Here is a 24042-nt window from a genome sequence, read left to right as displayed (position 1 = left end):
GGAATGATTGTTGGTGCTAGACAGGGTGGTTTGAGTATCTCGGAAACTGCTGATCTCCTGGGATTTTCACGCTCAACATTCTGTACAGTTTGCAGAGAATGGTGCAAAAAACAAAAAAACATCCAGTGAGCAGCAGTTCTGCGGCCGAAAACACCTTGTTAATGAGAGCGGTCAGGGCAGAAGGGCCAGACCGGTCAAAGCTGACAGGAAGGTGATAGTAACGCCAATAACCACACTTTACGAAATGCCACAATTTTTTCACACTTGTTTTAGTGTTGCTGGTTTTTATTACACAGTGATGAGCTTGCAGAAGAGAAGAACACAACATCTGGCACAGAACATAAGAATACAAGAATGTTTGATGAGAGGGTCATTCCACCCATCCAAGCCTGTCATTTTGCCTACTCCCTAGAGAACATTCCACACTGTGTCAAACCTAGTCTTGATAAAAACTCATCTGGGACATAAGGATATTTGACAGTGAAAACGGGCTATTAGGCATATCAAGGTTTACAAGTTAACCTGCTGTGTCAACAGTATTTGCACAAGTTGCAGATGGCAGCAGATCGTGTAGTTATAATAAGGCAGAATCCGGTGAAGAACACAAGTCCATTGTTAACCAGCTGGTTTTTGTACAGCGCGTTGGTCATCCACAGGTGAGGCACTTGTACTCCGCCGTCCCCCGGATTCCTTTGGCCTTCAGCTCGGACACAAAGGTCTGGATGACCTCCCTCTCCAAGTCGCTCTCGCTCTTGGTTTTCAGGCAGTCCTGGTCCTTGGGGAAGTAGGCGGACGTGGCTCCCGAGATTGCAATGGCGGCCTCTGCAGGGAAACGGCCCATGAGATGGGTATTAAAAGTTCACATTTCATTACATAGGGCTGTTCTGGAAATAAGAATAACAGCTGCAAGGACTTCCTATTATGGCTCAGCCCTCGTAGGAAAAAGCCGAATCGCCAGAGAACGAACGAGTGCGGCGTGATCACCCTTCGCTCTGGGAACGAGATGCCTTAATAGGCTGCTCTACTTTCACCGTTTCCAGGAAGTTAGTTGGGCCTGTGTGCAGTGTGAAGTCTCTGGGCATGTGCCCAGGGTTGTCCTGGATGTATTAAAGGATTTGCATTACAGTGATGACTGAATCCAGGCCATGGCTTGTTAGTGGGAGCTAGAGAATCCTGCCGTCAGAAAGAGCCAATCGGAGGAGGTGCTTGCTGTTACAGCCAATCAGAGGAGGTACTCACTGTTACAGACAGCAGTCAGAGAATGTACTCACTGTTACAGATGGCCAGTGTTTTCCCACCGATGTATTGCGTGGTCCAAGTGGGCTTGATCCCTGCTTTGCACTCCTCATACAGCCGACTCCTTCTGAGGAAGTCAAAATCAAATCCCTGCATCCCCACAAGGGCAGAAAACCCTGTCACATCACACTGCCACAAAATCATTTCACTAGAATTTAACTGGAAACTGCCTCCATGTTTTTTCAGTTTTAATGTATGTTTTTTGAATGGCTTTTTGTGCCAGCCTAACATTTGCAGGTATTGGGGCAGAGTTTTGAGGCAACTCCAGAAATGAGCTGTACAGCAAAGTTTTGTGTCTTTAATATATTATCCCTGTGTTTTTGACAGGTTTAATGTCATATATTGCAAGTGTGCATGGCATTGAGTTTTATGTCTTCTTTAAAAATGTGCAAGTGAATTCCATCCTGCTGAAAACAATGTAGTTGGGACTGTAGGGGGCGCTGTTGTGCCAGGAAAGCCGGCAGACCCAGTGGTGAGGAGAAACACTGAAGACATGACTGGTCTTTTTGTTGCTTGATTTTTAAACTGGCTTTCATTTAGAAAGAATGCATTGCTGTATTTTCAGTCATTGCGTGAGGATGTTTGTCAGTGTATGGAGGTGTAGGTCAGTGGGTGAAATTGTACAGTAGGTCAGTGTGTGAGGATATTTGTCAGTGTATGTAGGTCAGTGTGTGAAATTGTACAGTAGGTGTTTGTCAGTGAGGGTGTAGGTTAGTGCAGTGGTGCAGATCGGAGTGAGGGTGTAGGTTAGTGCAGATCGGAGTGAGGGTGTAGGTTAGTGCAGTGATGCAGATCGGAGTGAGGGTGTAGGTTAGTGCAGTGGTGCAGATCGGAGTGAGGGTGTAGGTTAGTGCAGTGGTGCAGATCAGAGTGAGGGTGTAGGTTAGTGCAGTGGTGCAGATCGGAGTGAGGGTGTAGGTTAGTGCAGATCGGAGTGAGGGTGTAGGTTAGTGCAGTGATGCAGATCGGAGTGAGGGTGTAGGTTAGTGCAGTGGTGCAGATCGGAGTGAGGGTGTAGGTTAGTGCAGTGGTGCAGATCAGAGTGAGGGTGTAGGTTAGTGCAGTGGTGCAGATCAGAGTGAGGGTGTAGGTTAGTGCAGATCGGAGTGAGGGTGTAGGTTAGTGCAGTGGTGCAGATCGGAGTGAGGGTGTAGGTTAGTGCAGATCGGAGTGAGGGTGTAGGTTAGTGCAGATCGGAGTGAGGGTGTAGGTTAGTGCAGATCGGAGTGAGGGTGTAGGTTAGTGCAGATCGGAGTGAGGGTGTAGGTTAGTGCAGATCAGAGTGAGGGTGTAGGTTAGTGCAGTGGTGCAGATCAGAGTGAGGGTGTAGGTTAGTGCAGATCTTAGTGAGGGTGTAGGTTAGTGCAGATCGGAGTGAGGGTGTGGATGTGTATACCTCGTTGCACATGGGCTTGCAGTAGCGTGCGTCTCCTATGGTTGCACACACCAGTCCTCCTTTACTGGGCACCCCTGGTGCTGGACACTGCTTGGGATGGGCTTGGAGACAAGCTGCAGCAAAAACAGCGTTCAACATACACACACTCTACTGAACACATACTTCTCAGAGCATGTAAGGTACTCTACACACACTGCAGAACACACACTTCCCAACATGTCAAATGCTCAAAACACAGTTCTGATCCCATGCTGTCGAAATCGTGAGATGCTAAACACCCCCTATTGAACATATGCTCCTTAACCCTTAATTTTCTGAACACACACTTCCTAACACTTCAGATGCTCAACACATACACACACACACACTGCTGAACACTATTCCCAACACTTAAGATATCCAACAGTCACAAAGCCATACAAACACACACAGCATTAACAATCCTCAATGCTCAAGCATTCTGCGTTCGTGCGTCTGTTTGCGCGTGCGTGTGGAAATGATGGCTTTTGACGGCGGCGTGCTCTTGCCTGATTTCTGGTGGCCCTGCAGAACTTTAACGGCCGTGGTGAGGGAGGACAGCACCGAGGCGGTCTCATTGTCTGCCCACACGCTTGCCAACGTGTCTACGCAGTCCAGCGATTCCTAGAGGCAGAGTATTCCCTCTCAACAGCTTGTAGTGCATATTTGGTTCTCCCTGCAGTCATTTCCAGTTAAGCCAGGGATTGGCATATGAGAAGGGAATCCCAGTTATTCATTTTTCAAATTCAGGTCTGCAGCATTTGCTTTTTTCTTCTTCTGTTAGTTTTACCCGGATGCTTATCTCTAAATTGCTCTGTGATTTCACTTTTAAGAAAATGAAATGTGCTTGAGTGTCAAGCCAGTTTCTTTTGCAATGAAACATTACTCCGCTTAAACTCATGCATCGCAGTGTTTTAAGTATTGTATCTAAACATGTTTCTGTATTACAGCACTGAATATTGTGATGCTTTAACTCGCAACCAATGCAACCAACCTCTTATTCAGGGATTCATGTATTCCAAATAAATCTGAGTGAACTCCCTGTCGGGTTGAATACATTGAATCACGATTCCCATGGCCCACTAAAGCAGAAAAGCAATATTAAAACTTGTCAACTTTATGGATCACTAAATGTCCGTCCTAGATGTTTGAAATGTTTGGAATTGACAGTAAAATCTATTTTTGCTTAGTCATTCAGCTACTCTCAATGGACCTTCTGTGTTCCCTTAAACTGTGTTTTCAAGTATTGGAGGATAATATTGTGCTCAAATTAATTGAGGAATTACACCATTCCGGTTTGATTATTGATAAGTAGGCTACTTCTCTGTAATAAATGGTAAAGTATAAGCATTTTCCTGTTTAACCCAGTTATTGAGTGCCAGTGGTTTATCTGATTTTGTTAGTATAACACCAATGTTGGAAGCACATGACTGACACAAAGTCCACCGTACCCATATACTGCAGTGACCATACGGAAAAACCACAGTGACCGCACGCACGCTTAGCAGTGACCGCACGTGCACACCACAGTGACCGCATACATTTACTGCAGTGACCATACACATAAGGTGCAGTGACCATACACATAAGGTGCAGTGACTGTACACATACTGCAGTGACCATACACATACTGCAGTGACCGTACACATACTGCAGTGACCGTACACATAAGGTGCAGTGACCGTACACATACTGCAGTGACCGTACACATAAGGTGCAGTGACCGTACACATACTGCAGTGACCGTACACATAAGGTGCAGTGACCATACACATACTGCAGTGACTGTACACATACTGCAGTGACCATACACATAAGGTGCAGTGACCATACACATACTGCAATGAATGTACACATATTGCAGTGACCATACACATCAGGTGCAGTGACCATACACATCAGGTGCAGTGACCATACACATAAGGTGCAGTGACCGTACACATACTGCAGTGACCGGACACATATGGTGCAGTGACCGTACACATACTGCAGTGACTGTACACATACTGCAGTGACCGTACACATAAGGTGCAGTGACTGTACACATACTGCAGTGACCGTACACATAAGGTGCAGTGACCGTACACATACTGCAGTGAAGCAGCGTTTGGAAGTGTTGGTTCAGGGCCTCAGTAGTGCACACAGACGGCCATTGTGAGGCTGGCTGGTTAGTTGGTGATGTGCAGTGGAGAAGGGAAGGCGTACGCCGCAGGTACCTTCAGCTGATCGGTCAGACGCATGGTCTCGGCCGACTCTGAGGAGCAGCTGCTGGAGTTGGTCGCTTCCTGTAGAGATGGGCCCGGCAGGAAAACTGCCATGCAAACAAAATGGTGTCAGCAAAGCAACTGGTCTGTCAATCTTTTCGGCATTTTGGTCTTGCTGGTTACTAATGTGTGATGTACAGGATGACAGGGCCATCATTCAGACATGCTCTGTGCTGTATCCAGGTCACTGAAGGCAGAATGCCACGTTTACCCCAGAGCTTTAACATTTTTGCATTTGACATATTCTCACAGCACATTACATTTGACCTGGGTGTCTACTTGTATCTTGTATCTTGTATGTGTCAGCTCTTGAAAATTGTTTGTCGATTGATGCATAAAATCTGTGCAGATTTGGCAAAACAATACAGTAATGCCAACTAATTGAAAATGATTTGCCATCGCATTTAGAATGATTTTTAATGGCACACACATTGCGCATACAGTAATAAAGTAGTATACTTACACATTGGCAGTGCTAAACATAGCCTCAGGGTTATCTGCTTCATGTTTATGCCGTTCTGCTCTTCCTTCCTTCCTTCCTTTGATGGCTCTGTCTAGTGGTCTTGGTCTCGAGTGTTGATTTTATAAATGTGTGTGTGTCCTGGTGGCTGGAATTTGAAGCCTGTTTACTGGAATTTAGCACAGAGTTTGTGTGGGAAATGGATATGACGTTTACGACACCACAGGGTTGAGCAAACACTCCAACAATTCTTTATCATTCGCAATCATTTCCCAATCTGTGTCAACATTTACTGGTCAGAGGCTTTACTGGTTGTTAATGTGGGGAGTTTTTTTTAACCACCCCCTGGGGAGTTTCCCCCCCCCCTGGGTTTTTAAAATCTATTTATAATTTGCTTTTTGAGGGTTTAGGCCTGGCTTTTTCCCCAACTCTCCTTTCTGCTTCCTCTGTAAAGAGGTCTTTGTGACCGCATGTCCGTAAAAAGCGCTCTACAAATAAAATCGAATTGAATGAAACATTTTATTTTCACCTTCTTTTATCCCCCTTTCTTTAAGGAGCATAGACTGGGCTCTGTGGCTGAAGGATTGAGCCTCTGGGGCAGGCAGTGCAGGCAGTGCAGCATTATTTCTTTAACAATGGCTTTTTATGGGTCTTCCTCATTGTTTTTTCTTTTAACTTTTCACATGGGTAATGTCCTCTGTAGGGCCAGGTTGAAAAGATTTCAATTTAAAATCAAAATGGTGGCAATCGCCCCAGCAGATGGAAGTGGTGAGCAGTATGTCGGCCAATAAATCTCTCTTTTTGGGCAGCTGTACAAAGTGAGTGCTGATTTACTCGGAGGCGCAGGGCTGCCACGGTGACTGTCCTGTGTGTATTTAGGGTCCGCCTCACTGCTTATCTGTGACTGATCCCCCTCCGGACAGACCTGTGGCGAGTCATGCGCTGGTCATTTAATGAACAACATGTCCTGCGTTATTGTTTATTCCCCGGGTGCACGGTGTTCCTTCAGCCACGGTGGCACGGAGAGGTGTGTGAGGTTTCTGACTGGAGAAGAACCCTCTGAACCACTCAATCGATCAATACCCAATCTGGATGTCCTCAGGGAATACACTGCCTGACCACTAGGGGGCAGGCGGATTGTTTTGAGTTTATTCCCCCGGCGCACGGTGTGTTCTTGTGAGGTGTGTGAGGTTTCTGACTGGAGAAGAACCCTCTGAACCACTCAATCGATCAATACCCAATCTGGATGTCCTCAGGGAATGCACTGCCTGACCACTAGGGGGCAGGCGGATTGTTTAGAGTTTATTCCCCCGGCGCACGGTGTGTTCTTGTGAGGTGTGTGAGGTTTCTGACTGGAGAAGAACCCTCTGAACCACTCAATCGATCAATACCCAATCTGGATGTCCTCAGGGAATGCGCTGCCTGACCACTAGGGGGCAGGCGGATTGTTTTGAGTTTATTCCCCCGGCGCACGGTGTGTTCTTGTGAGGTGTGTGAGGTTTCTGACTGGAGAAGAACCCTCTGAACCACTCAATCGATCAATACCCAATCTGGATGTCCTCAGGGAATGCACTGCCTGACCACTAGGGGGCAGGCCGATTGTTTTGAGTTTATTCCCCCGGCGCACGGTGCGTTCTTGTGAGGTGTCTGACTGCCCGGTCCTCTTGGCTTCGGCCACACACAGTCCGGGGAGACCTGTTCAATAACGCAAAAAAAGAAAATGAGAGCTTTAATTATTCATCAGAAATCGCATTTATTATGGATGACTTGAATGCAAGGGGGAGGTAGACATCTAAAATGAATAATTTACATCTTTTTGGAAAATAAATTGAGTTCATTAAACACCAGTTTAATTGGAAAAGACACACATTTTGAAAATTAAATGCGCAGTATTCCAAAATGTGTGAAACCCTGCCAAGCGACTTTTCATGACCGTTTACCTAATGTGTCTTGTAATCTGTAATCTTTCTGATGGATGTTGTCCGCTTCACCTGTAGTCTGTGATTTCTGGGAATCAGTTCTGTGAATTAATTTAAAGATTGGCTCTGTAAGTCACAATTTCTGTTATCACATATTTATTGGTGGTGTTTTTCAGCAGATGGTATGCAGTCTACTTTTGTTAATGGTGCTGAAAGAAGTGATTGTATTGTGTTTTCTAAATGCCCACATGTGTTATGTGTACCTAAAAAAAAGAATTAAGTTCACTAAGCTTGAAAAGAATCTGTGGTAATGAGCCAGGTCTTCTCACATTCTCTGCAGTTAGTTTGGCTGTGTTGGGTGTTGTTGGAAGATGATGTCACCCCTCCTGTCCTGTCAGATTAGAGCTCAGGCTCATGCATAATGAAGGGTCTGTCTGCGGCAGGGATGTGGTGTACAGAGCCGCCGCGGGCCACTAACCCCCCACACTGACACCACACCCCCCACACTGACACCCCCCACACTGACACCACACCCCCCACACTGACACCCCCCACACTGACACCACACCCCCGCACTGACACCACACCCCCCACACTGACACCACACCCCCCACACTGACACCCCCCACACTGACACCCCCCACACTGACACCACACCCCCCACACTGACACCATACCCCCCACACTGACACCCCCCACACTGACACCACACCCCCGCACTGACACCACACCCCCCACACTGACACCCCCCACACTGACACCACACCCCCCACACTGACACCACACCCCCCACACTGACACCCCCCACACTGACACCACACCCCCCACACTGACACCCCCCACACTGACACCACACCCCCCACACTGACACCCCCCACACTGACACCACACCCCCCACACTGACACCCCCCACACTGACACCACACCCCCCACACTCACACCCCCCACACTGACACCACACCCCCCACACTGACACCCCCCACACTGACACCACACCCCCCACACTGACACCCCCCACACTGACACCCTCCACACTGACACCCCCCACACTGACACCACACCCCCACACTGACACCCTCCACACTGACACCACACCCCCGCACTGACACCACACCCCCCACACTGACACCACACCCCCACACTGACACCCCCCACACTGACACCACACCCCCCACACTGACACCCCCCACACTGACACCCTCCACACTGACACCCCCCACACTGACACCACACCCCCACACTGACACCCTCCACACTGACACCCTCCACACTGACACCACACCCCCGCACTGACACCACACCCCCCACACTGACACCACACCCCCACACTGACACCCCCGCACTGACACCACACCCCCCACACTGACATCACACCCCCGCACTGACACCACACCCCCCACACTGACACCACACCCCCCACACTCACACCCCCCACACTGACACCCCCCACACTGACACCACACCCCCCACACTCACACCCCCCACACTCACACCACACCCCCCACACTGACACCCCCCACACTGACACCACACCCCCCACACTGACACCACACACACTGACACCACACCCCCCACACTGACACCACACACACTGACACCACACCCCCCACACTGACACCACACACACTGACACCACACCCCCCACACTGACACCACACCCCCCACACTGACACCCCCCACACTGACACCACACCCCCGCACTGACACCACACCCCCCACACTGACACCACACACACTGACACCACACCCCCGCACTGACACCACACTCCCCACACTGACACCACACCCCCCACACTGACACCCCCCACACTGACACCACACCCCCACACTGACCCCCCCCACACTGACACCACACCCCCACACTGACACCACACCCCCACACTGACACCACACCCCCCACACTGACACCATACCCCCCACACTGACACCCCCCACACTGACACCCCCCACACTGACACCACACCCCCCACACTGACACCACACCCCCCACACTGACACCACACCCCCACACTGACACCACACCCCCCACACTGACACCACACTCCCCACACTGACACCACACCCCCCACACTGACACCCCCCACACTGACACCACACCCCCCACACTGACACCACACCCCCCGCACTGACACCACACCCCAACACTGACACTCCCCACACTGACACCACACCCCCCACACTGACACCATACCCCCCACACTGACACCCCCCACACTGACACCCCCCACACTGACACCACACCCCCCACACTGACACCACACCCCCCGCACTGACACCACACCCCAACACTGACACTCCCCACACTGACACCACACCCCCCACACTGACACCCACCACACTGACACCCACCACACTGACACCATACCCCCCACACTGACACCCCCCACACTGACACCCCCCACACTGACACCACACCCCCCACACTGACACCACACCCCCCACACTGACACCACACCCCCACACTGACACCACACCCCCCACACTGACACCACACTCCCCACACTGACACCACACCCCCCACACTGACCCCCCCCACACTGACACCCTCCACACTGAGTGCTGTGGTCTGGTCCTGCCCCAAGGCTCGAGCAGTGCTCAGGACCATGGACAGCACCTGACACCGGGGCTGTCCCTGGTCCTGCTGAGGCTGGATTACATGATTACTGCTGAGGTTCATGGGGAAATGGGGGGTGGGGGGGCACTGATGAAAAATAGCGTCATCTTAAGTTGCCTTTGGGAAAGTGGAAAAGGCATTTTGGGGGGGTGCTCAGCTTTCACTCCAGATTTGGATGATTTTATAGCAACATTAGTTGTTTCAAACAGGTAGCTGGGGTAAAGCACTTCCAAAACTAAACGGAAACAATTTTGTCCTGTGTAAACTTGACGAGTTCAAATGGCCTTCCACTCTGCAGTTGCAGTCTGGAATCGATAACCTTTTAATAGATTTATGCAAAATTCACTTTCAATAGCATAGCAGAGAAATACTTAAGCCTGTTTTATTCTACAATTCATATACACTCAAGTGCCTCCATTTTATCTTAACTAGTCTCTTCATGCAACCCTCAGAAAAAAGTCCATCACTGGAGTTCATTAAATGATAGCATTTTCTTGTATGATAGCACAATCAATTAGTAAATTTCTACTGCACATCACAGCAGATGCAATGTTTTAATTGCAATTAATTTGTAAGACTTTGTTGCTAATGATTGCTGTTTAAGCCGGTGCTCTTTCATGGAAATCCACTCTCTGTAAGTATCGGAAGATAAGCCATTAGAAGGCAGATTTCCTCATCGTGCTCTCCAGGAAAATCTGCAGATTGTAACAAAAACAGCTTTATGATGGCTTTGCATAATTAAACACTAGAAGCCCAACAAGCCATGTGATGTGAAAGGCTCATCTGTCTCATGTTATATGTACACACGTTAAGTACTTGGGGTGAAAACATTGATTTGCATCTTTAAGCAGCTGTGAAGAGTATCATGCAGAAGAAGAGAACAGAGCTACGCTTCGGCTTTTCAGCCGGATTTGTGTTCGTTCCATGTTCGCGGGCCTGTCCGTGTCTTGTATGTGTATGTATGCGCGGTCTGTGTGGGGTGTTATTGGAGATGGCTGTGTCTGTGCAGTGTGTGGGCTTGCGTGTGTGCGTACATTGTGGTTTAACGAGTGTAGAACAGGTCTGTCGTGAGTGAAGCTCCAGTTCTCATAGGGGCAGATATCCATCAGAATTACTGCTGACCTCTAATTCTTGACAGTAACACGGACTCTGGTGGGGGAAATCAATGGCCGAGCCAATTTACATTCCTAAAAGTGGTTATAGTCTGCACATACACAATCTCTTCAGTTGAAGGACAAGGTCAGTTCATGGTTAAGTTGACTTCAGAAAACCTATTTGCTTAAAGATCAGTAAAAATTCAATTCTAAATGTGAACAGATTATTTTGGCTTGGTTTCCCAGTCTGAACTTTTCAGTACAGACTGTGCCCCTGAGTACATTCCCAGCCCCTCATTACATACCAAGCCCCTCAGTACATAACAAGCCCCTCATTACATAACAAGCCCCTCAGTACATAACAAGCCCCTCAGTACAGATACCCAGCCCATCAGTACATAACAAGCCCCTCAGTACAGATACCCAGCCCCTCAGTACATAACAAGCCCCTCAGTACATAACAAGCCCCTCAGTACAGATACCCAGCCCCTCAGTACATAACAAGCCCCTCAGTACATAACAAGCCCCTCAGTACAGATACCCAGCCCCTCAGTACATAACAAGCCCCTCAGTACATAACAAGCCCCTCAGTACAGATACCCAGCCCCTCAGTACATATACCCAGCCCCTCAGTACATATACCCAGCCCCTCAGTACATAACAAGCCCCTCAGTACATAACAAGCCCCTCAGTACAGATACCCAGCCCCTCAGTACATAACAAGCCCCTCAGTACATAACAAGCCCCTCAGTACATAACAAGCCCCTCAGTACAGATACCCAGCCCCTCAGTACATAACAAGCCCCTCAGTACATAACAAGCCCCTCAGTACAGATACCCAGCCCCTCAGTACATAACAAGCCCCTCAGTACAGATACCAAGCTCCTCATTACATACCAAACTCCTCATTACATACCAAGCCCCTCAGTACATATACCCAGCCCCTCAGAACATACCAAACTCCTCAGTACTGTACATACCAGGCCCCTCAACCCACAGTTATGCAGTGATGCACTGAAGCGCCTAACTTGTAATACTGTAAGTGAGGTGACATAAAACCCCATATATTCCATTTTACATCCTAATGGGTGTGTGAGCTATGGCTTTAATTCCAGCCTTTGTGGAGCTGCAAATGAACCATTTGAATAAAACCACATGGAGCAATGAAAGCACCAAGGCTATAGAAAAATGTACCATGCCTTCTCCATCGTGGGAAGACGGGGCTGCTTGAGTGATCGAAAGTGAAGGTTTTTACTTAAAGCACGCCTCGCTCCTGTACGCTGAGAGTCGCAATGCCATCATGTGTTAGTTTTGGGCAGTGATTGACACTGACACGGACTCTGAACAGGGTGGTAACAATTCAGCTTTATTGCCTCTTCAGGGATCTGGGATTCTTTTTTCCTGTTTTTATTGCCTCTGGAAAACGTCCATCATGGAGTGCTTTGTGACAACCTGATGCTATGTGATGATGCTTTACAAAATCAAGATGGAAAGCAGGAGGGCCCAGTGCGGAATAAGGTTGGTCTTCGGTTCTGCTCTTTGATTGGGGCAGTGCCACCGTCAGGCTTGGAGAGCTGTGAGGGCCAGCTGGTGTTTGTTTTCATCTTAAAATCAGCTGCCATTTCAGGCACCAAAGCCCAGCTTGAGGCCAATGATCATTTAAGTACTGGGTGACGGCATTAACCAGCAGACACTGCAGCTGTCTGCAGCTAGGGTTGTGGAACCCCTGTGTTCTGTCTCATTTGCATGGCATTTATGCTTTTCCACATTCGCTGTTGCAGGGAAACGTCTGACTTTGAGTTTTGTGTCACTGTGAATAACCGTTTGCGAGTTTCATGGGTTTTTGACACATTTTAACAGTTAGAATGTATGCTTGCTCTGTACAGGGCCCCCCTTGTTCAGTATTGCTGATATGGTTATTGTGTATGATGTTTGCATTCATATTATTGCATAAGACTGGTGTGCCGAGGGCCCACCCCCCTCAATTTCTTCCCAATTTATAATATCATTTATCTTGTTTTGCCATGTACACAGCTTTCTACTGTATTGGAAATTAAAATATCATGCATACCACTCTTGTGCCTGCAACCTGATGATAAGATGGTTCAAAGCACATCTGTCTGCTGTTTCTGGATCTGTTTGTAATTATTTACACATAATGGCATCAAATCCAAAGGCATTTCACATTGTGCTCATTGAGTACTTTGCTTAAAGTATTTTTGAGAGAATATATTATCTACTCGCCATCAGCAAGTCATGCCAGCAAGAGCTTTTGTCTTGAATAAATTATTAACTTATGCTGTCTGTGACAATGGTTTGCAAATACCTTGAAGCAGATATTGGCAGTGTATTAATCTTCATGAAGTTTGTTAGCGGATAAGTAAAAAAACCCCAGCCCTCTACGTTAAATTATATTCTCGTTGATTTATGGCCGCTGTTACTGAAAACTGTATAAAGGCCATTCGTCTTTTTTTATGAATTGATTTCTTGTGGCTGGTCCACTTGAGTGTAGCTCACAGGTAAATATGATGGAAAAACATGACTACATGACAAACAAATATCACAATCAAGCTTCCTGTTGTTTTCAGATGGCAAGTAGTACATGCATATAAAAAAACCTTGTTTGTTCCCAAGTTGCCAAGTTGCAGGTAGTATTCCTTTGGAATTGTATTTTCATTTCAGCAACATGCAAAATAATAACACTGCTGTAAAAAAAAAAAAAAATAGTATAAGTTAGGGTTAGTTTTGCTGTAACTTGATTGCAGTATTGTGGTACGGGTGTCAGTATTGCATGTCAGTATTGGTTAATGGTAAATGTTTGGCAATTATATAGTGCCTTTATCCAAAGCGCTGTACAATGATGCTTCTCATTCACCCATTCATACACACACTCACACACCAATGGCGATTGGCTGCCATGCAAGGCACCGACCAGCTCGTCAGGAGCATTGTCTTGCTCAGGGACACTTCGACACAGCCCGTGCGGGGGATCGAACCGGCAACCCTCCGACTGCCAGACGACTGCTCTTACTGTCTGAGCCATGTCGCCCCCATACAGACTTTAGGAAGTCTGTTTTTACAAATGTGTAGCACATACTGTTTGTTTGAATAACCTGATTTTCTTTTTCACATTGGTAATTTTTTGTGGAGGTATGATTTAATAGCCTGTTTATTTTGCTTGAAGATGCATACTGTGTTTTCACATTTAACATCCATTTAGCAGTTACATGCAAGTAGAAGAAGTATTTCCTAAAGGGTCCGAAACAGAGTTAGAATGCATAAGATGACAGGGGAACCATGCCTACCAGAAAAATCCAAACTAATAATGACACGCCTCTGGTCCAGACTGGTTGGCTTGGCCTGGTTTGGTCTGTCTCTGCTTGAGTCAGCTTCTCCACATCCTGCTAATATGACCAGTTCCTGGGTTATCTGCGAGCAGAAGTTATTTAATGGCCTTCAGTGTAGTGTGATCACTCATGTCCTATTTAACTTGTGATTGTACGGCTGTGTAATATTAACGTAATTGGCTAAGTCATACATGACATGCTACTTGAACTGTACAAGCGATTTCAAATCGCATCAAGCAAAGAGCTGGAACAGCATTTACATGCCACCATCTCCCTGTGAGTCACAAAGTCACACTCCCCAGCACTTCATAAACTTAACGATTTAAATGGACAGATTGACCACTGTGAACATGCTCAGAGTTAGCAATTTAGCTAATCATGGGCATTTAAAATGATGTGTACTGACACGCTGCTGGGGTGGGCGGGCCCTTTCTGACAGCCTGAAGACGGAAAGACGCCATTGGCTCCTGTGTCATGTCTCATGTCTCCAGAGATGGAGAGTTCCCCTCTCAAGGCCGATTAAGTCTTCTGCGCTTTATTGTCGAACGTGTTCTCCCATTAGCTGTTGTAGTTGGACGTGCTGCCTTACACACACTATGTTATTTTATTAATGGCATTAGTCATCAGTGTTATAACTTACTACTGTATAATAACGAGGCGGGTTTGGAGAGTGAAGTGAAGCTGGCATTTGACGTTTGGTCATGTTACCACCACAAGCTTTGTGAAACCCAGACAGCGTTCTTTTTGTGATGTCAGGAAGCTAAGGGTCAAACTGAAAATGAAGGGTTGTACCTCATTTGCTGAGACACGTGAAGCCTGGTGTTACATCATGAGGGAGAGCGTGTCAGTATATCATGCTCAGAAAGCACCGTGAAGTTATTTTAGAAATGAAATGATATACATATGTCCGTGCATGTGCAGTGTAGTTAAGTTCAGTTCAGGCTGCCAGTGTGTTCATGCACCCATGTGGCAGGCCGTGCAGTGCTGAGAGCACTGAGGCCCGGGGGAACAGGACTGCTGTGAACCGCCCCAGAGTCATACAAGTGCAGTAAGGCCTGGATTTCACTGCTTTCAGTCTCCACCTGTACTTTTCTGCAGTGGAATTTTATGCACCACGCTAATTCAATTGAATAGTTCTCCTACACACTCGTGATTAAATGTAGCAGCATTGTTCTTATTTCACTAAGTGTTGAGCGTCTGAACGCGGGCTCGGTGGCGTTTACAGCAGCGTGCGGCGGGAGCCTCCGGCAGCTGTTCCCCGGGCGTGACATTTACTCAGAGCGGCGGGGAGGCGGCTCTGCTTCCCCCCGTCGTCAGACGCGCTCCTCTTCAAAGCACAGGAAGGGGCCGGTCGCACGCTCGCGCTCCCGCCTCGGTTTAGCATCTCTCCACCGGTTCATCCATTATTTCAGACTCTCCTCTCTTTACTGCCGCTTTGTCCGCTCGGCCGCGGAGCCGGGCCCCCTGGCCCCCGGGGCCCCGGGGCCGCGGGCTGCTCTCGCCGGCCCTGCGTGTGTTTCTATCAGCGGCGCGTGACGCTCAAAGACGTGTGCGTTGTGTGTGATGTGCGTTAGGCTGCTTGGGGCGGGCGTTAACGGGGGGTTGCTGCAAAAGAGCGTGTGTGCTCAGTCAGCTTGCCCTGTATCAGTAAAGGTTATAATGAATAAATATTGATTTGTTGGTCACTGTTCAAAGTTCTTGGTACATTCTGATCCTTGCCCTCGTGTCTTATTGACTCTTGCCCGGTCCTGTTTTACTGCAGTCTTTTGCAGAATGGGATATTTTGCGGATGAATTATTAAAATGTAGAAAATGTTAACGGTAATGATTTTTTTTTTTTTAATACACTTACATTTTTGTGTCCTGTTTGGTTTGATGTCCACTCAACTTTCAGAATGAGGCCGCTTCTGAGGTTCTTGTCTCCCTCCCTCGCGCGTTTAATGCGCGTTTCTTTTGGTAGTCACAAAACCCCTGCGTGCATTACTCATGAATTATATAAATGAAGAATGTTGTGAGGTCTGCCAGGCGTTATCCTGCTCCCCCAGCAGTGTGCGATGTGTTTGGTCCAGATAGCTTGTGCGTCTGCATGTGTGTGTGTGTGTGGGGGGGGGGGGGAGAGTGTGTCTGTCTTGCTGTCATTTCTCGTATAACTGGGAGGCTGGGGAAATGATGAAATGTGTTGAAGCTGGCAGGCAGCGCCTGCTTCTCGAGGCCCCACGTGATGTCTGCTAGTCCTTCAGCCCAGCTGAGGCCTCTGCGGTCCGCTGTAGCAGCTGCAGCGCAGCCTAGTTTAACACTTCTCAAGTCTGAAAAGCGTGCGGATGACCTCCATCCTCTGACTGTGAAGCTCTGCACATGTGACACCTAGCGGCGGTGTGCTCGTCCTGTGCTTCGTCCCTGCCTGTATCTCAGACCAGAGAGTGAGCTTCTCCGCTTGGCCTTCATAGGAGCGAAGCGAACCTCGCAACAACTCATGCTGGTCAGAACACCAACAGCACACCTCTTATCTAAAAGGATGATAGAAAAAGAGCTAAAACTTTCTCTTTTATCATTGTGGACCTGACCCTGCATGTCTGAGGCGTAAAGCTCCATAGCTGAATGTGAGCCCCACTCCCGCCCCACCTGCTTCCTGCTCCCCTTTCTCCTGCTGTCTCTTTCCTTTTGCTGTGGGACCAGTTAACCAAACCATCCCACATGAATAAATAATAGTTGCACATTTTATCTTTTATTTGGCGTGTGCGACGGAGCCGTGGGTTGGGCGCTCACGCCGGTGTACGTGCGCTCTGGGACGTGTGCGGCCAGCTGACTCCTTCTTCTCCCCGTTGCAGTCCACCTGCGGAGCCAGCGCTGCTAACGTGCCAGATGGCTGAGTGGCTGTTATCACCCTGCGACAGGAAACCAGGAGTAAATTGCTCCAATGAAAGATTAGAAAGTGAAGCATTGACATAAATATTTAAAGGCAAAGTTCAATGTCTGTTTTTCTAGAATATGTTTTTCAGTTTTAGCGAGTGTTGACCTCTGGAAGTGTAGCGTTGTTGTACAAGGCACTTTGTAGCTGCTTGAAGTACCCCCAATTGCCCCTACGTCTGCCATTGAATAGACGGCAGGTTGTCAGAAACGTCTGCAGACATATGAAATATCCTTCATCACCCGCAGCAACCATCTAAACCATAAGAGAAAATACACTAACTGTCTCTACCAATCAAAAACAGACACTAAACCTGTCGGAGCCAATCAGAAATAAATAGTAAATCCTGTCTTGGCTTGGAAAAGCTAAACTAAAACATATTCAATGTGATGTTTAGAGCATCTACAGACTGCTGGGAGCTTCCATATGACAGACAGCGAGGGGTAGGGGTTTCAGACCACAGACAGCAAGGGGTGGGGCATTCTGTAGCCTAGTGGAATTACTGGGACCCGGAAGGTCGGTGGTTCAAGCCCCGGTATAGCCAAAATAAGATCCACCCAGTTTTTGGGCCCTTGAGCAAGGCCCTTAACCTCGCATTGCTCCTGGGGGGTGATTGTCACTAGCTTAGTCAAGTCAACTGTAAGTCACTTTGGATAAAAGCATTGGCTAAATGACAGTTTCGTATGACAGACGGTAAAGGGGCGGGGTTTCTTTACCGAATAGAAGAACGCGGCCTTGCTGTTTGACGGACGTTGGTGTGGAAGCGGTGCTTTGTCTCCGGGTGCTGCAGGCTGTTTGGCGCAGACCTGGCAGCCGCAGTAGCGGTCGCTACGCTGCGCGTTTGGCGGGTCTGCTGGGTGCAGTCTCCTCCTCCTCCTCCTCCTCCTGCAGGTGCAGCACTGCCCAGGAACGCGGCCTGCCAGATCCCCTGCTCTGCAGATTGATTCCATATCCTCATATTAAATTACTTTTGTGTCTCAATTAGCTTCTCTGCAGGGCTTCCCCAACGTGCAACAGAACAAATTATGTGTCAGTTGGAGAGAAAGAGAAAAAAAAAAAGATTGTTACAGGGACTGTGTGATTTTCTTGGCCCTGTTTAACTTGATTGTATAATAACTGTGTTGTGTCGAAGATGTGTGTGTGTGTGTGTGTGTGTGTGTGTGTGTGTGTGTGTGGGTGGGTAATGTCTGTCTCTTTGTGCTCTGTGTAGTCAGACGTACTCAGCTGGTTCTGGTACAGTGGTGAGGTACACCTCCATGCGTGTGTGTATGTGTGTGTGTGTGTGTGTGTGTGTTGTGTACTGTGTCTCTGTGTGTGGTGTACTGTGTGAGTGCGTGTGTGTGTGTGTGTGTTGTGTACTGTGTCTCTGTGTGGTTTACTGTGTGTGTGTGTTTGTGTGTGTGTGTGGTGTGCTGTGTGTGTGTGTGTGTCTCTGTGTGTGGTGTACTGTGTGTGTGTGTGTGTGTGTGTGTTTGTGTGTGTGTGCGGTGTACTGTGTGTGTGTGTTTGTGTTTGTGTGTGTGTGTGTGTGGTGTGCTGTCTGTGTGTGTGTGTGTGTGTGTGTGTGTGTGTGTATGTGTGTGTGTGTGTGTGTGTGTGTGTGCCTGTTCTCAGTGCAGGATTACCCATGGGACCATCACCCAGCCCATCAGTGGAGCTCTGAGCTCTGGAGCATTGAGTGGCTCTGCCCAAGCCTGTTCCTCAGCGGCTCCGGCCGGTTAGATGTGATTAGATTAGCAGGGTGGATCAGGGACATCACACTGGCCCAAGAGCCTGATGAAGCAGCATGCGGTCCCATCAGGGCTGGCCTGGACTTCTCTTCTGTGTCCCAGATCTCCTGCACCTGGGCAGGGAGGCTGGGGCTGAACACAACCCCACAGCAGGACTCACTGTGCAGTGGCTTCATCACTGGAAGCATATTCCACACTGAATCGCTTTTAGTATCATCTTTTTATGATGTGGGCTTTAACAAGGGCTGTGCTAGCTCATGCGTGTGCTTGTACCAGTTTTGCCCCAGCCTCAGCGCCGCACGACCAAGTGGAGAAATGCTCAAAATGTCCTCCCCCCGCGTCTCCATCTTCTCCTCCACCCATCACTCTCATTCAGACGGCACGCTAATCACTTTACCAATAAATCAATCAATCAGTAAATAACCATTACCTCAAATTAAAAGTAACCCTCCTCATCCTGAATAGCTGACACACTCATAAAACGCCTTTCATTAGGCCGTATCGACAAAGCTATCACGGACATATTGGAAGGCGCGGCCGGCGCGCTCTGTTTTCATCAGCGCGCGGAGGCCGTTCGCTGGGACACGGCGCAGTCCGTCCCCCAGAACCAACCGGCCTACCGCTCCTCTCCCTGAGCCCGACGTTCTGAGCCCAGCTCGGAGAACGAGACAAGGGAGGAAAACCATACCGAGCTGCAGGGAAGAAAATAACTCAGAGACGCTTCCACAACACTCACCCTTTCAGAAACGTCGCCGTTTTCATTCCCCCGTTTGACTCCGGCGAAACCTTTAAAAATGACTTTTCTTTGTGCACGTTATTGCTTTTTAAACATTTTGTTTTGAGAGCCATTGGGCGACGGAAGCCGCGCCTTCCCGAAATAGGCGCTCGTCCCACCCCCCCCCCTCCCCACCGCTGCCTCTTGCATCAATTATTTATAGGTTATGGTGTGATGTGCTTTCAGCGTGAGATTTCACGTGGTAATTAAAGACTTGGCACAAAGTGCTTTCGCAAGTTGTGTGAGAGCTTTGTCAGTCGCGTACCTCAAGGCTAGCGGCGCGCTCCGGCGTGGAGGGAGGGGAGCAGCGTCGGTGCGGTGCAGCAGGTGGCAGTGTGGTATAGAGGGGAGCGCCGGGGATCTGTGGGGCCCCGCGTCTCAGGCGGAGCCTCTCCTAACTCTCCCCACCGCCAGGCCTCGCTGCGCGCCTCCTGCTCAAAATAAATAATTAAACAACAACGACAAAAAAAAGAGAACCTTTTAGGACTCGATCAGTGAAATTCAGGGTAGAAGCGGTCTGTTAGCTGATTTTTGTGTGACGGGTTTGTTTTTTTTCCCCTGTAAATGCCTGGAGAGATCAATGGGCCGGGTCCCGGAGGGGCAGGTAACAGCCTCGCTCTCCCCACGCCGAGCTCCCACAGCTGGGCCGGCTGCTGCACTCTGGGCCCGGTCAGTATGGCCCCAGATCCATTCCGAGTGGATACAGTTGGTTCCCCAAAAATGGTGACGCGCCCCCAAGGCACCTGTTTTGTGCCCGGGCCAACATGGCCACAGGTCCTGTGGAGCGCTGCAGAATCTGCCCCGGTGTCACCCAGAGAGGCAGTCAGTCTAAAGGTCACTACCTACCCAGGTAATACTGACTCCGGCGGGCTGCTTGTGCCAGCTGTGCGTTCATGGCATTGTTCTGTCGTGACGGTGACATGGAGCTTCGCCGGCGCCTTGCAGTGCAGCGCGCCACGTTCTGCTGCGGCTCACACCACACGGGGACAAAATGTTCCTATTATTTTTCTTTTTTTATTCAGATTTCTCCACCATTAAAAACACACAGGCATGCCCCTCACGCACCGTTTGGTCACGGTGAAAACGTTTGCGGTCATAACGCACAGGCTTTGTGGACGGGTGAGGGGGGGGGGGGGGGGGGGGGAGAGATGAAGGGACAGAGGGGGGGCTTTGCTGCTGTGAATTAATACCCGGGCCTCCAAACCAATTCTGCGCGGCTGTAATTGACCTAGTTGCGCATTGATTGAGCGTTTGGCGCGTGCTGACAGAATCCTCCAGTGTGCCGCCGTGTGTTTTTCATTGATGCGCTATTTTGAGACGCCACCACGCAGCATTTGCAAATGATATATTTTTCAGTCACGCTAGTGGAACATCTTATTTTCTGCCCGCAGCCGTGATTATACCGACGTAGCCTCTCACTGACACGCTCCGCTTGACGTGCGCGCAGTCGCACGTTCTGTCCCTGCTCCATAATACATGGGCACACCTTTACTGACGAATCCCCCACCTGCTGTACGGGGATTAAAAGCAATTAAAATCCTTCTGCTGAGAATGGATATCGATCAGTTTATGTATTCGTACAGCTGAACGCAGAGTTTCTCCCCGCATCGGGATATTTCGCTCCTGATGGGGAGAGGGAGCTTTACCGTCGTTTACTGCCGCAAAAATGAAATGGATGTCCAGTAATCGGCTACTCTCCCTCTTCATTAGAGATGGAGCTATTCATTGACTGGTTTGTCATAACTGGGTCATGCACAGTGTTCTGTTTCTGTGTGATGTGGTGTGTGTTACATACACTAGTTTGCCTTATCGCTATAATATGAGGATCTGGGCGACATGGCTGGGCGACATGGCTCAGGCAGTAAGAGCAGTCGTCTGGCAGTCGGAGGGTTGTCGGTTCGATCCCCCGCCCGGGCTGTGTCAAAGTGTCCCTGAGCAAGACACCTAACCCCCAAATGCTCCCGACGAGCTGGTCGGCAGCCAATCACTGTCGGTGTGTGTGTGTGTATGAATGGGTGAATGAGAAGCATCAATTGTACAGCGCTTTGGATAAAGGCGCTATATAAATTCCAACCATTTACCATTTATCTGTGACTCAACCCAGTTTACACACCTTTTGGAAACTGAGAGAAACTACTCCACTCCCTGCCCCTGGTAATGAAAGCAGCGGTCGGGTGATCGGTTTTGACTCATGTTGTCATGTCAATCCGGAATTTTCCTTCTCATTCTTTCGCTCCTCCGCATGCTCTCCACGTTTTCAATTATTTCTGACTTGATTACATACTTAAAATGTGACACTGAAGGGCAAATGGTTACTTACTCTACAAGAAAAGCTATTTTAGTCCCAGCTCCAATGTACTCCCCTTACATCAAATATTGCTTTATTTGACTGTTAGTCTATTCATGGAGCATTTTGAAAAGCTTTTTGTTGTGTTCAGAAATGGTACTATTGACAGTTCATAGAAGATACAAAGAAAAGAGTACTAAACCATGTCAATCAAATATATAAAAACACAGATGACTTTAACCCGGTGTGAAATAAGTATAGGCTGCTTCTACCCAGACTGTTCAGAAGAAAAAAAAACAATACCCACTCCCACCCCCCCCCATCCCTAAGTCATTGCTCTCTCTTTACAAACAGTACACAAATAAAGTTTCCCAAAATACAAATTCCCTCCAGGTGAAATTTCTGGTATGCATTAACATTGTTTGTACATTTGAACAATCTTAGTTTCATGTATTTGAAGCATGAGTAGATTAGGGCCAGATGAATACATCTGGGCATCTTCCTCACCGATCCTCTGCCAGTTATTATTTTAATATTCCTCAAAGTACATGATTCTGCCAGCACCGCATGACAAGTCACTTTATACTTATTCCACCTTTTATTCCTCCCTTGTTTACGCTGAAAGAAATGTTTGTACATTTCTGTGTGTACGTATTCAGTCAATGGAAAAGCTTTCATGTTTCGATGCATCGTGATCTCTTGAAGTCATTGCGCTGGTAAACACCATGCCGGTGCAAGTCAAGCGATGGGCTTGTGAAGGAGGCAAAGAGATGACTAACCGAGTCATGTGACTTGTTGATAAATTCGGAGGGTGGAGGAGGGCGTGTTGGTGGAGCGGTTATTCACACATCAGAACGTGTGCTCTCGCCCGCCGTCATCACTGAAGTGCGTGGAGTGTATCATACAGGTGTGTGCCTACTCAGACACAGAGGGAGGTGGGGAGAGGGGGAGGGAGCGATCTTATAGAAGTGCTCTATGATATTTCTCTCGTTATATGAGATTGTGTTGTATCTATTTTGGCCTCTAGGGGGGGACATACAAGTTCATCAGTTTGTTGCAGAAGCACCAGGCTGCTTCATAGATCTTCCTGGCTGAAACAGGCCAAGTAGTGACTATATTCCTTCCCCAGTGATGACACCGTCCTTTTGGAGAGAGCGCTACATCTCCATGTTCTCTTAGCCTTACAGAACTAGCGCTGCATCTCCCTGTTTTAGCCTCTCAGAACTAGTGCTGCATCTCCCTATTTTAGCCTCTCAGAACTAGCGCTGCATCTCCCTGTTCTAGCCTCTCAGAACTAGTGCTGCATCTCCCTGTTTTAGCCTCTCAGAACTAGTGCTGCATCTCCCTGTTTTAGCCTCTCAGAACTAATGCTGCATCTCCCTGTTTTAGCCTCTCAGAACTTCATACACTTTTAGCTTCTCGGAGCGAGCGCTGCATCTCCATATACTCTTAGCCTCTCAGAGTGAGTGCATCATCTCCCTGTCTCCCACTATCTCCCAGCCTGCAGTTAAGATTCGGACTCTGCCTGGAACAGGACATCAGGGATCACCGTCGTCATTTTCTGGGACAAAACGGTACGCTGTAATCCACCTGGCATGGCGGAAAGGCAGGTGTAATTGGCAATTTCTCTCTCATCTCTGCCAAGCCCTCAACTGTCCGTGTGATTTCCCCGCCCCCACCCGAGATATCAGACTGTGGAGCTCCCTTCTCAGCAGCCCTGAGCTGAGCATCGTCTTATTTATATGCTCAGTGGTGTACGTATGGCCCTGACTCCATCCCTTCATTTCCTCTGTCCTTGCTGCACTTCTGTGTGAATTTGTTGGTTTGTTTTGAAAATGTTGTACAGACAGAGTTTTTAAAGTTTTTTCTGCCTGGAACCTGAAATATTTTGACCGCAGGCTTAGGCCTCCTCCTCTCTCCCACCCAGCCTCTGGC

General features: G+C 48.5%; 1 protein-coding gene across 1 annotated transcript; it reads right to left on the bottom strand.

Annotated features, from left to right (window-relative positions):
- Window positions 1–244: 244 nt before the first annotated feature.
- Window positions 245–5596, bottom strand: si:ch1073-126c3.2 (uncharacterized protein LOC555816 homolog). Its single transcript, XM_061228509.1, has 6 exons — window positions 5438–5596; window positions 4927–5021; window positions 3220–3334; window positions 2693–2805; window positions 1272–1386; window positions 245–822 (listed from the first exon to the last, which is right to left on the bottom strand). The coding sequence occupies exons 1-6, from the start codon at window positions 5478–5480 to the stop codon at window positions 647–649; spliced, it is 657 nt and encodes a 218-aa protein (XP_061084493.1). The 5' UTR covers window positions 5481–5596; the 3' UTR covers window positions 245–646.
- Between the last annotated feature and the right edge of the window lie 18446 nt (window positions 5597–24042).

Source organism: Conger conger, chromosome 18, assembly GCF_963514075.1.
Source record: "Conger conger chromosome 18, fConCon1.1, whole genome shotgun sequence".
In the NCBI taxonomy this organism is placed as follows: Eukaryota; Metazoa; Chordata; class Actinopteri; order Anguilliformes; family Congridae; genus Conger; species Conger conger.
This window is presented reverse-complemented; position numbering and strand designations above follow the sequence as displayed.

Excerpts from the sequence above, each read along its gene's own strand:
- si:ch1073-126c3.2 (XM_061228509.1), bottom strand. The coding sequence starts at position 5,480 with ATGAAGCAGATAACCCTGAGGCTATGTTTAGCACTGCCAATGT. Across the intron at positions 5,022-5,437 it reads ATGTTTAGCACTGCCAATGT|TTTTCCTGCCGGGCCCATCT; the intron begins GTAAGTATACTA and ends TTTGCATGGCAG. Across the intron at positions 3,335-4,926 it reads GTCTGACCGATCAGCTGAAG|GAATCGCTGGACTGCGTAGA; the intron begins GTACCTGCGGCG and ends CTCTGCCTCTAG.